At 36.9% G+C, this 15,222-nt stretch overlaps 1 protein-coding gene across 1 annotated transcript; it reads right to left on the bottom strand.

Annotated features, from left to right (window-relative positions):
• Positions 1-7,122: 7,122 nt before the first annotated feature.
• On the bottom strand, positions 7,123-10,283 carry faslg (Fas ligand (TNF superfamily, member 6)). Its single transcript, XM_026291408.1, has 4 exons — positions 8,905-10,283; positions 8,094-8,139; positions 7,938-7,994; positions 7,123-7,854 (listed from the first exon to the last, which is right to left on the bottom strand). Exons 1-4 carry the CDS (start codon positions 9,199-9,201, stop codon positions 7,448-7,450), a joined length of 807 nt encoding a protein of 268 aa, XP_026147193.1. The 5' UTR covers positions 9,202-10,283; the 3' UTR covers positions 7,123-7,447.
• Between the last annotated feature and the right edge of the window lie 4,939 nt (positions 10,284-15,222).

Genomic DNA, 15,222 nt, shown 5'->3' with positions numbered 1-15,222 from the left:
GGTACTCTGTGAGAAATTGCCAGTGATTCAAGTACTTGTTTTAAAAGTTTCAATAAAACAATTTGTACCTTGATCGGTTTGCACTACTTTTGGAAGTCCAAACGTGGAAAAGAACTTCACCAATGCTTTGATGACCACACGCCCAGTGATTTTTCTACACACGTCATAGTTAATAAAAACTTACCAGACTTAGTCTTAGGTAACGGACCAACACAGTCTACCATCACATGTTCAAACAGTTCTCCAATCGCAGGTATAGGAGACAAAGGAGCAGGTGGAATTCTCTGGTTTGTTTTCAGTAACTCACAAAACGCATTTGGTTCATCAACAACTTCAATAACAGTCATTACTTTTGCACCCTCTGGATTTGTGTTTGGTTGTGCCCATTGTCTCCTGTGGATTATTAAAAGAACTCATTTATTATACCCCGTCTTGCTCTTTGATTTGCACACCACACAGATTACAGAAATAAAAGTGAGAATTTTACAGAAAATCCATATTAAACAGTTTCGAATGGTCCACAATAAGCAGGTCAATTAATAATAGATGAGGGACCATGTTAGGCTATAAAAAGAACATTTCAGTCTTTGAAAGCAAAGCTGGATCAAGACTCATCACTTTGCACCAAATTTCATGAGTGAAGCTTCAAGCAAATCAATAATCAAATTTCTCAATGAAAAATCGCAAGGAATTCAGGTCTTCAGCTAATATACAAAATGTTGTGAAAAGGTTCAGGACAACTCAGTCTGTGTAGGACAGAAAAGGCAGGAAACCTCAGGTGAATGTGCATGACCTTTGAACCCTCAGATGGCATTGCAAAAGAAACCATCATGCTGCTGTGTTAAGTATAGCCACATTGACTGAGGAGCATTTCAGAAAACTACTGTCACTTTACATGGTCTGCTACAGCATCAAGAAATGCAACTTGATTCTCTGTTACACAAGGAGAAAGTAATTAATTGATTCTATGCAGTGATTAAGTGGGTTTCTCAGGGTCAGAGCTCATCTAAGATAGTCCAAATGACAGTTTGTGCTGTGGTCAGATGAGTCCACATTTCAACTTGATTCTGTGGAAAATGGATGGTGTGTTCTCATTCCCAAAGACCAAAGAGACCACCCAGACATCAACCAGGGACTGATGCAAAAGGAAATGTTTGTCATGGTTTATGGTCACATCAGTGCAAATGTGACTGTAATACAGTGACTGTAATATGTACAAAGGTACTGTTGTAATACAGGCATATATATTGGGATTGTACAGAGACATATAATGGCATCGAGATGTCTTCTGTGAGAAGTCCATGGCTGTTAGATCAAGATGATGCCAGTTCTCATTTTGCATGTGCTACAACAGCATGGTTTTGTAGATGGATGGATGTGACTGACTGGCCTGCAGTTCTGTCTCCTATTGAAAATGTATGTCCGATCATAAAAAAGGATACTCTGACAATAATGACCATGGACTGATAAGCAGCTGAAGTTTCGTAGCAAGTGGGATTAGGCAAATATTTTGCTTGCAAAACTTTAACAGTTAGTGTCCTCAATTCTCAAATGAAAAGATGATGTGACATAGTGTTAAACATTCCTCTGTCTCAACCTTTTTAGAGAGTGTCTTTGTACTTTTGTCAACTAAAAAGGATATACACACTTGTGTCCTCATAAACCATATTACCATACACACACACACACACACACACAGACATACATATTTATTTAAATGGGACAAACAAGACGGGTGCCTAGCGGAGTTCTGTGCTTCCTCAATTATAGATTGAAATTGTATCTATTTTGAGTTGACTGGCAATCATTTTATGCATAAGTATACATTGATATTTCAATAGCATTTCAAACATTTCAAATTAAGATGAAATTAAATTGTATGACAGAGTGGACTAAATAGTTTATTTTTTATTTTTAATATTTTAAAAAATATTTATTTATTTTATTTTTTTAATTAAAAGCTTAAATAACCCTTCCATTATTTAACCATGGTCTCTCTTTTTGTTAGGTGGCCTTAACTACTATGTACTTAGATTTAAATTAATCATTTGAGTCAAAAATAGGGGTGTTAAATTGGACAGCAACTTGACTTTTTTTTAAGTATGTTTCCCATGTTACAAAAACAGCATTCTTCCATCTTAGAACCATTGTTACATGTTTCTGATGCAGAAAAGCTAGTTCATGCATTCATGAGCTCTAGACTGGACTATTGTAATGCACTTCTAGGTGGTTGTCCTGCTTCTTCAATAAACAAGCTACAGGTAGTCCAAAATGCAGCAGCTAGAGTCCTTACCAGGTCAAGAAAATATGATCATATTACCCCAATTTTACAGTCTCTGGACTGGCTACCTATTAAGTTCCGTATCAGTTACAAATTATCATTACTTACCTATAAGGCTCTAAATGGTTTAGCTCCTGCGTACCTAACTAGCCTTCTACCACGCTACAACCCATCACGCCCCCTAAGGTCACAAAACGCTGGACTTTTGGTAGTTCCTAGGATAGAAAAGTCCACTAAAGGAGGTAGAGCTTTCTCACATTTGGCTCCCAAACTCTGGAATAGCCTTCCTGATAATGTTCGGGGTTCAGACACACTCTCTCTGTTTAAATCTAGATTAAAAACGCATCTCTTTAGACTGCAGTTGTATCTGATCAAATGCGCATTATTATTCCTTAGCTTGGGTTAAACGAATTAATTTTACTTGGTTGGATCAGCAGCTGCGCTAATGATGTCTGTATTTGTTTCTCTGTTTTGCCACAGGATTTACATCCCGTGGTAACTAGGATTTACACAAGCTCCAGTCTGGATCCAGAACACCTGAGAGGAGATGATGCTGACCCTCAGAGGACCTCAGATGATGCTAACCCTGAATCAACATAAAGAACTAACAAACATTGCTACAAGTGTGATTGCGTCATAATAATTGCTGTTAATAGTGTTCATCACCTGGTTAAATATGTCTTGTATACATTTTTCTGATAATTTCTGTCATATGCACATAAACTGATACTCACCACTGATAAGATACTACTAAATATTGTTGAAACTTCATTTTCTGTAAAGTTGCTCTGCAATAATTTGTATTAATTTGTATTAATAATTATGTTCAGATGAAGAAGAAAAAGTAAATTGTTCTGATGGTGCGCTCATGTTCCTTGAATTGGTCTTTAACTTTGGATGAACTGCACCACGTTTTAAATATTTAATGGGGTCACCATTTATTAGCAAGTCTATGCAAAGATTTCCAATACCGTTGTTGTGGTAATCTTAATACTCCTTGAGAGAGGGCAGATGTTTGCAAAGACCGCCGAAACCAGTTTGACTCATTAATTGATAACAACTTAGGTGTGATCAGCATCATATTTGGGAAAATATGACTGTGCTGTTTTTCCGACGTTGTTGTCAAAATGATTATTGTGTATTCTTATCTTTATGGTATTCTTTAGAATCACAGCTCATCGTTGAGACATATTTTCCGAGAACCGTGTCAAAAAGGATGGTGGGGCATGTTGGCATGGATGTTGAAACATTATGATCGCCAATAAACTTTAGCATGTTTTCATTACGAGCTTAGACTTAGACTTATAAGGCCATCCATCTGAACTTGCCACTAACAGGGCAAAGTTACTAGAAATTGTTGCATGCTTTCTGTAGGGGGCGACTGTGTCTAAACAAACCAGCTTTTTGGTAACCAACATTAATTACATTTTCTTAAATTTCCAAACAAAGTCAAATGGGTTTGGAATGGCAATTTTTTCTAAGTTTGTCAATGGCACTACACCTTAACGTTATTAAGAATTCAATTTCCATCAATAAACCCCTTAGCCCATAATACCCTCTAATTTGATCTTAAATTAAAGGATAGGTACATACAATTTGCATATGTCAATGTTTACACATTTTAGAAAGTCTTTCTAATCTTTAATCATCATTAATTCCTTATTTTATGAACAAATTCCCATTAATCTGTCCACAGGGCATTAACAAGTTAAATGAAAGTATGATGTTTCCTCATTGTGGTGATGGTGTGGTGAACAGTAGGTCTTCCCATGAGGTTGTGAGGTTGAACATACATAAAAGCCATAGCATTGCTACCGCTTTCAGAGACGCAGACACAGGATGTGTATTATATTAGTAGAGAGACATGGCGTGATTGGGGCCTTCAATAAAGTTCTCTCTTCCTTTATAGGAAGCCCATGAACAACCATACGTCAGGTCATAATCAGGGCTGAATAAACCATATGGGCATAAAATTTAACCATTTGTGGGCATAAAAATAAACCAAATGGGTATAGGTAATAGTTTGGTGGTCATCAAGCTGTAAAAATGAATGATAACAGTGACTTGATTACATATATCATTAGATACACATTATGCAATTTTTCAAAAACATTTTTAATAAATGGATTTCACACACACACACACACACACACACACACACACACACAATATATATATATATATATATGTATATATGTATGTATGTATGTATAAATATGTATATATATATAATTCTTAAACTAATTCTTAAATCTTCAATAAATGCTATATGTACTGCAATCCATGGCCCCTTTTATGCTTTGAAAAAGCTTCCAGATCACTGTTTTTTTTATTGCTTTTTGTTTTTATTTGGTTTTTAGTCTATGGCTACGATAATTTTTTCTGTAAAGGTTCCCAGAGACACAGCTGCAGCCTTATACATAAATTCAAAACAAGGGTGTTGAAGGAAAATCACAATATTATTCAATCAGAGCAACTGAGAAAAACTCTCAATCCTGCCAAAGGCTTACAAGAGGAAGCAACATTAGTAACACTTTATTTTGTGGGTGTAGTTATATGTTACATGTACTTACTATTATAATAACAATAACTTATGCATAATTATATACAAGGAACATGCATATAGTTCATTAATATTGCTCAGGAAATAAATCTATAATTACACTGTAACAACTGCATCTAAAATTAAGTGTAACCCAACATTTCAATGGAGAGTATAGCAAGAACGCTAAACAAACATGGCCTTCATGTTGGGACATCTTGCTAAAGGCAAGTTTTGACCAAGAAGAACATACCTGAACAGTGTTAAAGGAATTTGGATAGACCTGTTCTGGAATAATGTTTTATGGACTAATGAGAACAAACTGGAACTTTGTGGACCCATGGTTCAGCTGTATGCCTGAAAAAAAAGTAAAGCTTGGTTTGTTTGAACTCAGAGGGAGTGTCAACCACATTAAACAAGTTATCAGCTTAAGTCATTTGTGGATTAATGCTTATTGGAGACGCGAACCATTTCAAACGATTCAGTTCGATTTGGTGAACTGGTTCAAAAAGATCCGGTTACATCGAATGATTCATTCGCGAACCAGATATCACAAACTGCTCTGTTTTGAACTCTCTCAAAACAGATATGGAAGAGAAGACAATGCTGAATAAAGTCATAGTTCTTGCTATTTTTGGACCAAAATGTATTTTCAATGCTTCAAAAAATTCTAACTTGACCCTCTGATGTCACATGGACTAATTTGATGATGTTTTTCTTACCTTTCTGGACATGGACAGTATACCATACACACAGCTTCAATGGAGGGACTGAGAGTTGAAATATTGAAATATGTGGTAAAACAGATGGCTTCATAGCATTTAGACTGTCACCTCTTTTGCACCTTTGTTGGGCAGCGTGGAAAGTGGAAGGGTGGTTCCAACTTAAAGTGAAAAAACGCAAGCCCCCAAATGCCACTGGTGTAATGAACAGACCTTTTTTTTGGCCATTTCTTATCACCTAATGCTGGGCGGTGAGCAGTAGTGATTCATTATGAAACTTATTAAGCTAATTTATACCACCTTCAGTTGGTCTTGTTGACTCAAGGATGCTATTAATATTAAATATTCCTATTACTAATGTAAAAAAAAAAAAATCAATAATATTTCATAATATGATCATAAGAATCTTGAATAATTTTCTTGAATTTTAATGATACTATATAAAAAAATAGATCAATGAATTATTGTCCAAATTATTATCCAGTAGGTTATAGATGCAAGATCTATGCATTGTTTAACTCCATGTAGAGCTAAAAGCTTTTTTGTATGGTTGGAATCAACATACACAGTAGAAATTGATCTAAATAACTGTAATTCTGAATTGTGAAATATCCATTTGTGTGCTATCTGTGGCCTTTAGTTTTTATTAGTTTGTAGCAGAGTTTAGGAAAGTGGATGAATTGTGGGTGATTATTCTCCAGTGGTCACTTCCTGTGGGGCATATGGGGTAGATTGTGTGTGTGTGTGTGTGTGTGTGTGTGAGAGAGAGAGAGAGAGAGAGAGAGAGAGAGAGAGAGAGTGGGCATGCTTGCCTGTGTCCAAAAGAGTTGGAGGTGCTGAAAGAGTAGGCCTTGTTTCCACTCCCCCTCATAGTAAGTGGAATATTGAGGTGTAATGGATTCACAAGACAAAAACACACACAGTACTGCATAACACACAGTTTCATTGATGCTCCAACCCAACAAAATACTCAAGCACAAACTCTTGAGATGAGATCTTTCTACTCAAATTGTGTGCCAACTAATACCAACACTGAGAACTTTAACCCTGTATCTCATGAGTAATTAAATAAATGAGTGAAAGAAGCATTTTTCATTTTCATTTCTCATCAAAGCTTTTTGACCCCTGTTAACGCTTTAACTAAACACAGGAAGGAAGTGTGAGAACAAAAGTACAAAGTGTACTGCTTGCACAGAACCCGTTAATCTTCATGTGTGGTTCAGCAAACCCTGCAGTGAAGCCAACCTGAGGGTCTTTTGCAGAAATGACGCAACCTTGCAAAAAGTTGCCTTTGTGGTACATAGAGGATATTCAAAAACAGCTGGCTAGAAACTCTTTGTAGTCACAGTCCTCTCTGAGCTCTGCTCTGTCCCTAATTCAGAATACGACAATAAGATTGAGATTTTTTTAAGAATCAATAGCTCTGGAAACATTCAGCCAAAAATCAACATAATTTCCAGTGACAACCAACCCACTGTCACATGCAAATACTAGTGGCCATGGAAACACCTCGACACACTCGAGAGTGAGACATCCTCCCTCGATTCAAAGTTGAAATCAACAACAGTTTTTGCAGTTAAAACCTTTATTGACCAGATTATAGATATATTACTCATATTAATATACAATCATACTTTTAAAGAAAATAAATATTTGGATTGAATCTACTTTCTCCTGATACAGAAGCATATTAGTGTTCGTCCAATCGGAAACTCTTCTGCACAACCTTCCAAAAGAACTTAACAGCCACAGGCAACCGATACATTCAAAATCAAATGTGATTTGACAATGCCAAGCAGACAGATTGCATTGCAATGAAGCTCTGAGGATCTCAGAGTAGTCCAGAGACTGCTGACCTCTTCATCTGAACCCGCAATCGTGTCCCAAGCATCCCCTAACTGATCAGTGAATCTTGAAGAGGCCAAAATAGTTGTTGTGATAATTTTTGCTGAGCAGTTTGAGATGTGAGACATTGACAAACAGCCAGTCGGTTTCCTTGAGATGCTGAAGCGAGGCTATGTGACTCCCGGTCATCCACGACTGTCCGCTCACCGCGGAACAGAAGCCCTCTCGGTGATCTTCCATGATCGTCCGGTTGTGGCTGTTTCTCTGCAGATGCATTGTGTGAACGTAAAAGTCTTTGGGGTGGCATGTGCGTGAGAAAAACTCCACACGGGAGTAAACGAAGTACAGACCGGTCTCGTTGACCTGAAGGCCGCCGTTGATGTACTTGACGCCTTCTGTGAAGGCCTCGCCGTATTTTGCTTCCCACTTCAGAATGCCAGATGCTGTGCTCTGTTCTGCACGGCCTGAACAAAATATCCTGATAAGATACTGGTGTGTAGCAAAAAAAAATTAGCTTCTTTAGAATGCCTTTTGGACCAAATCTTACCTATCAAGTGTGCAGCAGATTTTTGTTTCTTCCTGTTCAGCTCAGCAGGATTCAGGCCTATCAAATGATAAAGTGAGCAATCAGGTCATCAGGTTAACCAGAGAAGATTTAGCACAGGATGAAGCTGATAACTGGTAACTTGGTTACATAACTCACCAACTTGTCTCTGTGGAGCGATGCTCTGCATTTGTGCGGGCATTCCCTGCCATTGGAGGGAAGAAGAAAGGGTCAATAATGGTTTGTGAATTCAAAAATATTCTCAAACGGGTCTTTTTGCAAACATAGATGTACTAAAGTGAACTGACTATTAGTTATGAGAGAGGTTGGTGTTAGACTTCTCTACTGTTGAAGCAGAGGATTTCCTGTAGCCTTGTGACCAGTGACCACAAGTTTTTTTTTAATCTTTTTTTTCTCGCTTGTAGTGTCCTACTCAGTCGTGTGCACACAATGGAATGGAAACTGAAAAATTATACTCTCATGAACGTCAAAGAGATTCAGATTGCATAAACAAATAATAAAGCTCTATGCTGCTTTCCAGGTGGTGTATGAGTAACTATCAAGGCTTTAACCCTCTTAAAAATTGCGATGTGTCCATATGTGAGTACATTGTAAAGCATTTAAGCACCTAAAATCGATTTGAATTCCACTTAATTAAAAGAGCATAATTCTCTGAATGTATTTCCTTAACGCTTTAATTTCACACAGGTGTCCTGGACACAGGTGTAGTTCATCACATTAACTATGAGCGTGATCCAGTGACATTTGTTAACCAAAAAGTGACATAATGCTTAATACAGTATTATTGATTTTGTTTATTCTTTTTGAGAAATGTTTCACTTTTGATATCTTTCTTGAATTTAAATGTCACTTTATTAGATGTATTTTCGGATTATAGAGACAGATGTATATAAAAAAGTTGATCTATATATTAAAATCACAATATAATACAGTATTGAGTAGCTCTTACCTGTGACAGCTGTTGCACTTCAGTCTGTAACCTCTGGATCTGATAGGCTCCCAGTCCCAGGGCTGCAAAAACCATCAGGAGTATCAATGTGAGTACCCAAGCCATCCCAGCATTCATCCCCCCCCAGCCCCTTCTCTTCATCTCAGCTCGGGCAGGGGGGAACGTCCAGCAGGGCACCAGCTGTGGCTCTGCATGTCTGGGCATCTGCTGATGGTAATACCGATGTTGTTTAGGGTGACCTCTGTCAGAATCCACCACGAACACCGGCGGGGACGGATGGCCAGAGTTACTGCTCATGTCTGCAGAGCTCAGAGGTGTGTGTGAAGGTGTGAGTGACGAGAGAGTATGTCTTGAAAAGGTTGTTGCTGAGCATCAGTTTTAAAAAGGTCCTTCAGTGTGGTTAAGACTTCCCACCCACACTTACGTGCACACACACACACACACACACACACACAAGACGTCTGTCTATCTCTCTCATTCTCTGTCTCTGATCCTTTCTTCCTTTCTCTCATGCACAGGATGGATTATTATGAATTTTATGGTCGGTATATCAGCATTCATATGCAGTTGTGGCAAACCAATGTGCATAAAGTCGTATCTGAAGAGGGTATAATAGTGACATCATGGACAGGAAACCATACATCTTGATTTTTTTTTCTTTGCACTTGCAAGCAAGAACTGCTCTCGCAATTATAAGTGTAGCATACGAATAAAAGATTTACAGTATAAGATTTATGATTTACTTCTTAAAGAAACTCTTTAGCCCATAATGAGAATTTTGTAATTTACATTAACCCTCATGCGTTTCAAATTTAATGTTTTTTTTTTTTCTGTAACAATAAAAAAGTTCATTTTTAATAACTGATTAATAAATAAATTTATTAATAATAGGATCAGTAAATACAAATACATGGGGTCTTTTCAATAGACTGGACTGAATTATTCAATCACAATTTGGATTAATATGGACTACATTTATGGGGCTTTTTAATATTTGTAGCCGAACCAGCCCTAACAAACTGTGATTTTGTATAAAAAGGCCTGTGTGAAGATTCTTTAAAACCAATCTTTTGTTCCATAGAAGAAAGGAAATAATGAATAGTTGTAATTTGGGAGTAAACTGTGCCTTTCCTTGGTTTGAGAATTTGGTTAAAAGCTTTAGTGCAGTTTTTCATGCAGTCAATCACACATCCATTGATGTACTAAAACAAATCCAAACTTGCTTTCCTGTAAGTTTCAGACTCTTCAATAGGTCAGTGTTGCATATCATCTGCATATGAGGCAAAGGATTGCCTGTGACCTAGAAAGAGTTCTTCAGAAGGTCACATTTCTTTTTAAAGACCACCAGCATCCTGTCAGTCATCACATAATGTACAAAGAAAGGATGTCTGAAAATAGAAACTTTAGAGCAAGTTGTCAGATTATTATTTTTTTTATTAAATATTAAATGAAAAGTCTGAAATTTGGGTGTGTAGATTCAATTAATAGAAAAAAAAAAAAAAAAAAAGCCCAGGCAAAAAAATCCACATACCAAATGCATAGAGCCTAGAGAATGGAGAATAGAGAAGTTCTAGGTTCTAAGAACTATCATTTATTCCTAAAGATTTGCACGGAGATGACAACAAAAACTATAGTGCACAAACAAAAAAAGTTTTCAATCAGGACCACTTCCGTCAATAATATTTAATGACAATTATGATTGCATACAGTTAGTGTTGGAGGTATGGTTATGTTCTGGGCAACACTCCACACGCTTGTCCCTGCAGCCATGCTTGGACAGAGCAGGGAGAGCAGCAAGACAAACCCCCCTGGGGTACAGAACAGAACCATAAGCATACATAATTACAATTCTCAATTACATGAGTTTTAAACAAAATGTCATGGAGACTGCTTCCAATGAAGACACTGTAAAGAAAGAACAAATTAGATAAGATTACAGTTCAGTTAGTGGAGTTGGGGTTGGAGGAGGGAATTAATTGCAAGCAGCAATGCGATGGAGAGACACTGAATAATGGGAATTTGAATAGACCGCAGGAGATAGGTGTCAAGACTGGATTGGTACATGTCAGGAACAGCTGACTGTCAGCTGATGCAAGCATGACTCACGTGACCTGACTGAACTAACGCAATGCTCGTTAACAACGTTCCATTCCTGTCTGAACTATCTTCAGCTCAAGATTCCAACACTACAACCCTGTTCATCGAGATTAGTATTATCTGGGGAACTTGTGCGATTTTTTGTTTTTGCTGTCACCTCTGTGTAAATCTTCAGGAATAAACGACAGTTCCAATGACCTTGAATTTTGCTCTTTGTTTGGTGTGCAGATTTTTTGCCTTGGCTTTTTGTATTTTTCTTTTATTAGATATTAAACATGGTTAAACTTAATAGAAATGGTGACTTACAGCATTCTGAGCAGTACGCAGGCCGACACAGTAAAGCGCATGCCACCTGCGTACAGCTCAGATTCGCCAAAATGGTGCTACAGTGATTTGGGGAGAGACAGAGGAGAGGAATTGTTGAATAAAGTCATTTTTTTTGTTCAAACATTGTATGTACAAAAAGTATTCTCCTCGGTTCATAATGTTACGGTTACCACTGATGGCAGATGGACTAGGGTGACCAAACGTGCCATTTTCCCAGGACACTTCCTGGCCAGGGTTTCTATATTGCTTAAAATATCCAGGTTTTTGCTTTGGCTTCCTGTTTTCATACTTATGAAGGTAATAATCGTTTGACCCATAACATGCAGACATTGTACGTAAATCTACCAATCGTGGTGTGTGAGAAGGTGGGATATAGAAATCCTGGCCAGGATGTGTCTTGGGAAAATGGCACGTTTGGTCAGCCTGAGATGGACTATTCTGACGATGCCTTTCATACTTTTCTGGACTTTGATAGTGTAACGTACATTTTCTCAATAAAGTTGTGGTCTCATGAAAAAATTATATATATATTTTATTCACTTGAATCCATGAAAACAAGTGTGTATTATGTATTATGCTGTATTATGCATGCCAGACCAGTAGTTGTCAATAACACTAAAAAAACAATAAAAATAATGTGCTTTTGCATTTTGACGTCAGACTTAATAAGCGAATAGACTCAACACATTTTAATTTATTTGCATGTGCCTGATGTGATAGTTTGTTTACATGTAGATGCTAAAAGTCAGCGTAACTTTGAAAACGGTTTTCAAAATTTTGTTTTCAAGCTCCCAAATTGGCATTGTGGTGTAAACGAATGACCAAAAACGCATACAAGATTTTGTTTTTAGTTGAAAACAGTGATGCGTAAACACCCTCTTAGAGGTTCTGTAGTAATAAAACTGAATTGAAAATATGCTGAACACTGAACCATTTACTTTCAATAATAACATGCATCTAGAACTCTTAAATAAATAACTTTCCATCTCATATGCTATCTAACCTTAGAGTTTTGCTTAAGTGTTTGTAAACAGTGATGCAGCGGAAAACGACTTTCAGTAAACCCAATTTCAGATACCACTACACAACAGGAGCTGCCACATGAAACGGTCTGTCTGCGCATATGAGGGTGTTCGTGCGCTTTCGTTCTTGCAGTATGCAATCTTAGGGGTCTGTATAAGAATGGTTAAGGCTATGACAGTGAGGTGAAAAATGTGGTTGAAACCAAGCGAGACAGGAAAAGGCATTACCTTAAACCCCTCAACCTGCTGCATAACCTTTTGCAAGTCATCAGTGTTAGGCCTTCCCGGAAAAATCAGCCGTTTTCATCAGTAGCTTGGCCTCAATCTCATACACCCACTTCTCATGCTATTCATCATGAAGAATGTTAAAGCATTAGTATTGTCATAAATTGGTCAACGGGTACCTTTCTGTGCTCCTTTTCTCCAAAAGTACTGCCTTCTTTTACTGTTTTAAGTCCAAGGATATGTATCATGTCATTGCTTGTTTGCATTCGAGGAGTTTCAGCTACTGCAGTGTAAACTCCCCAACAGTGGAAATTTGCATTACTGCCATGAGCAAAAGCAAAAGTGGATCAAGTTATGATTTCCCATATCTGTAATGCCACAAAAATCGTCAAATGGAATATTGTGATCATATCGCACACATGATGCTGCAAGAGCCAGTAATTAAAGAACTTACCATAATTGTTGAGGTCCGATTATTACTGAATGTTGTGAAACATTTTAAACTAAAAACTTTTAGAATACAATTATTATATACAAATATTGAATTAAATATCTAGCCTAAAAACTACTTAAAAAAAAAAAAAAACTTTAATTGAAAAATAATAAATAAATAAACAAACAACAATCTGCTAAGGCAACATTCCTGATTTTCAGTTTAACTTGGGAGTACTAAAATAACTCAAATTAAAACTGAAAGTTGAATATTTCTAAATGCTATATACTTTAGATTTAAGAAATTACTGGGTAATATAAGGTAACTAAATATTTTATGGTTAGGTTTGGGTGGTTCAAGGTTAGTACCTAGTTATTACCCATTTTTTGTAATTACCTTAATAAGCACATACATGCGGAACAAGTATGTGCAAAAAGTGTCCAAATTTTCCATTTTAAGATTAACTATAATGAATCAATAGGGAACTCAGTGAGTCTGATACAATAACCATGTTTCGATTACATTAAAACATGTATTCAAATACACACTTGTCATGACCAGTCATTGCACTATTGTGGGGAATTCAAAACGTATACTGCAAGCAAAGCCTTTTCCAAGGCAATTCAATGTCATGGATGACAAAAAATCTTTATTGCAAATTCCATAGGGGAAGCATTTGCTCATTTGACAACTGACGTGAGCAGTATTGCATCAGTTTTCTTACTTCACCTCACAGGTATGGGAAACCCTGTCTGCCGTGTGAGCGAATGTAGCACAAAATGGTGCTAGAAGTCACACAAAGGCATTCTGAATGAGTAAGACATCACCACTGCTGCTTGGTAACAGCGCTCTGCTCTCGCTCAGTTCCCAGAAGTGTCGTCTGCTAAGCAATTCTTGCTGCTGATGTATGAGGGGTTTTGGGGTTGGACCGTGGGCTGCAGCGCAAAGCCCTAGTTGTCTTACCAAACTGTTGGAAAAATTGTGTATTTTTTGGGGTGAACACAGATAAATCTTTCTGTCTCTCTCTGACTCAGCATCTTTGCAAATACTGAACTTTTAAAAGTCTCGCAGTCATTCTAATCAGGCCGGTTGCGGTGCACGCATGATCAAAACTCATGTCAATCTGAAACCTTGGGGTTTGTATAGCAATCCTCTCACATAAATGGTTCTGTACACTTTTAAGTTCAAAGCATTTTTCAGCTAATAGGATTCTTGAATTGACTTTACATCACGATGCTTTAATTAAATTTTATTTTTTTAAAGGCCGTTCTTGAACCATTTCATTAATTTGTCTTCAGATCAGTGTTTTGTGTTCTGTATTTTCTAAACTAGTAAATGACTTATTTTGTCAGGTACAAGTGAATATAATGTGAAAAGAATGTTATGTCACTTAAAATGTGGCATCAACCTGTAAAAAAAGCTTTGTGGTTGAAATTGAAACTATGTATATCACAGATGTATTTCTCAGATTAACTGTAAACACTTCTTATTTTGTTTTTTTGACAAGTTATCACTTATATCCCATTCAGAGTTTTGCTCTTAACCACATCTCAGCCATTTCCTTTCTCTTCGTAACTCTGCTTAACACATTCATAGCCGGAATAAGACAACTTGTATAAACACACAAACACAGGTTATGTACAGCTTTCAGGTTTCACTCGAAAATCTTTTACTTTCAAGTTTCACTTCCATGCTTTCATCAGACATATTTCGAATATCAAATGATAAAAGGGATAGTTCACCCAAAAAACATAAATTTTGTCAAATTACTCGCCCTCAAACCCATAAATTCATCTACAGGTTAAGATATTTTAATGAAACCTAAGAGGTTTCTGTCTATACATTGAAAGCACAGGTAACCAAAACTTAAAAAGATCCATATTAGGAATATATAAAACAAATCCATATCAACTGACTGGATTAATCCAAGCCTTCTGAAGGGACTCCTTATTTGATGAACAGAGTAAATATAGGCTTTTATTTACTTATAAAACACACAAACATATCGCAAATCCCACATGATAAACACAGACTTTTGTGCATCACAGGCTAAAAACAAACCTCACTGGTTCTTGTGTGCGCAAATTAAATCTGTTCATCCACAAAAATACTTATATTTAAGCTGGTCGATTCTTGTTTTGGTTAACCGGACTTTCAATGGGCTTTCTCATAAAAAATATCCTAATTTGTGTTTCCGTAGATGATCCAAAGTTT

Source organism: Carassius auratus, chromosome 20 (genome assembly GCF_003368295.1).
Source record: "Carassius auratus strain Wakin chromosome 20, ASM336829v1, whole genome shotgun sequence".
NCBI classification, from domain to species: Eukaryota; Metazoa; Chordata; class Actinopteri; order Cypriniformes; family Cyprinidae; genus Carassius; species Carassius auratus.
The sequence above is the reverse complement of the archived record's forward strand: the minus strand, read 5'-3'. Positions and strand labels throughout refer to the sequence as shown.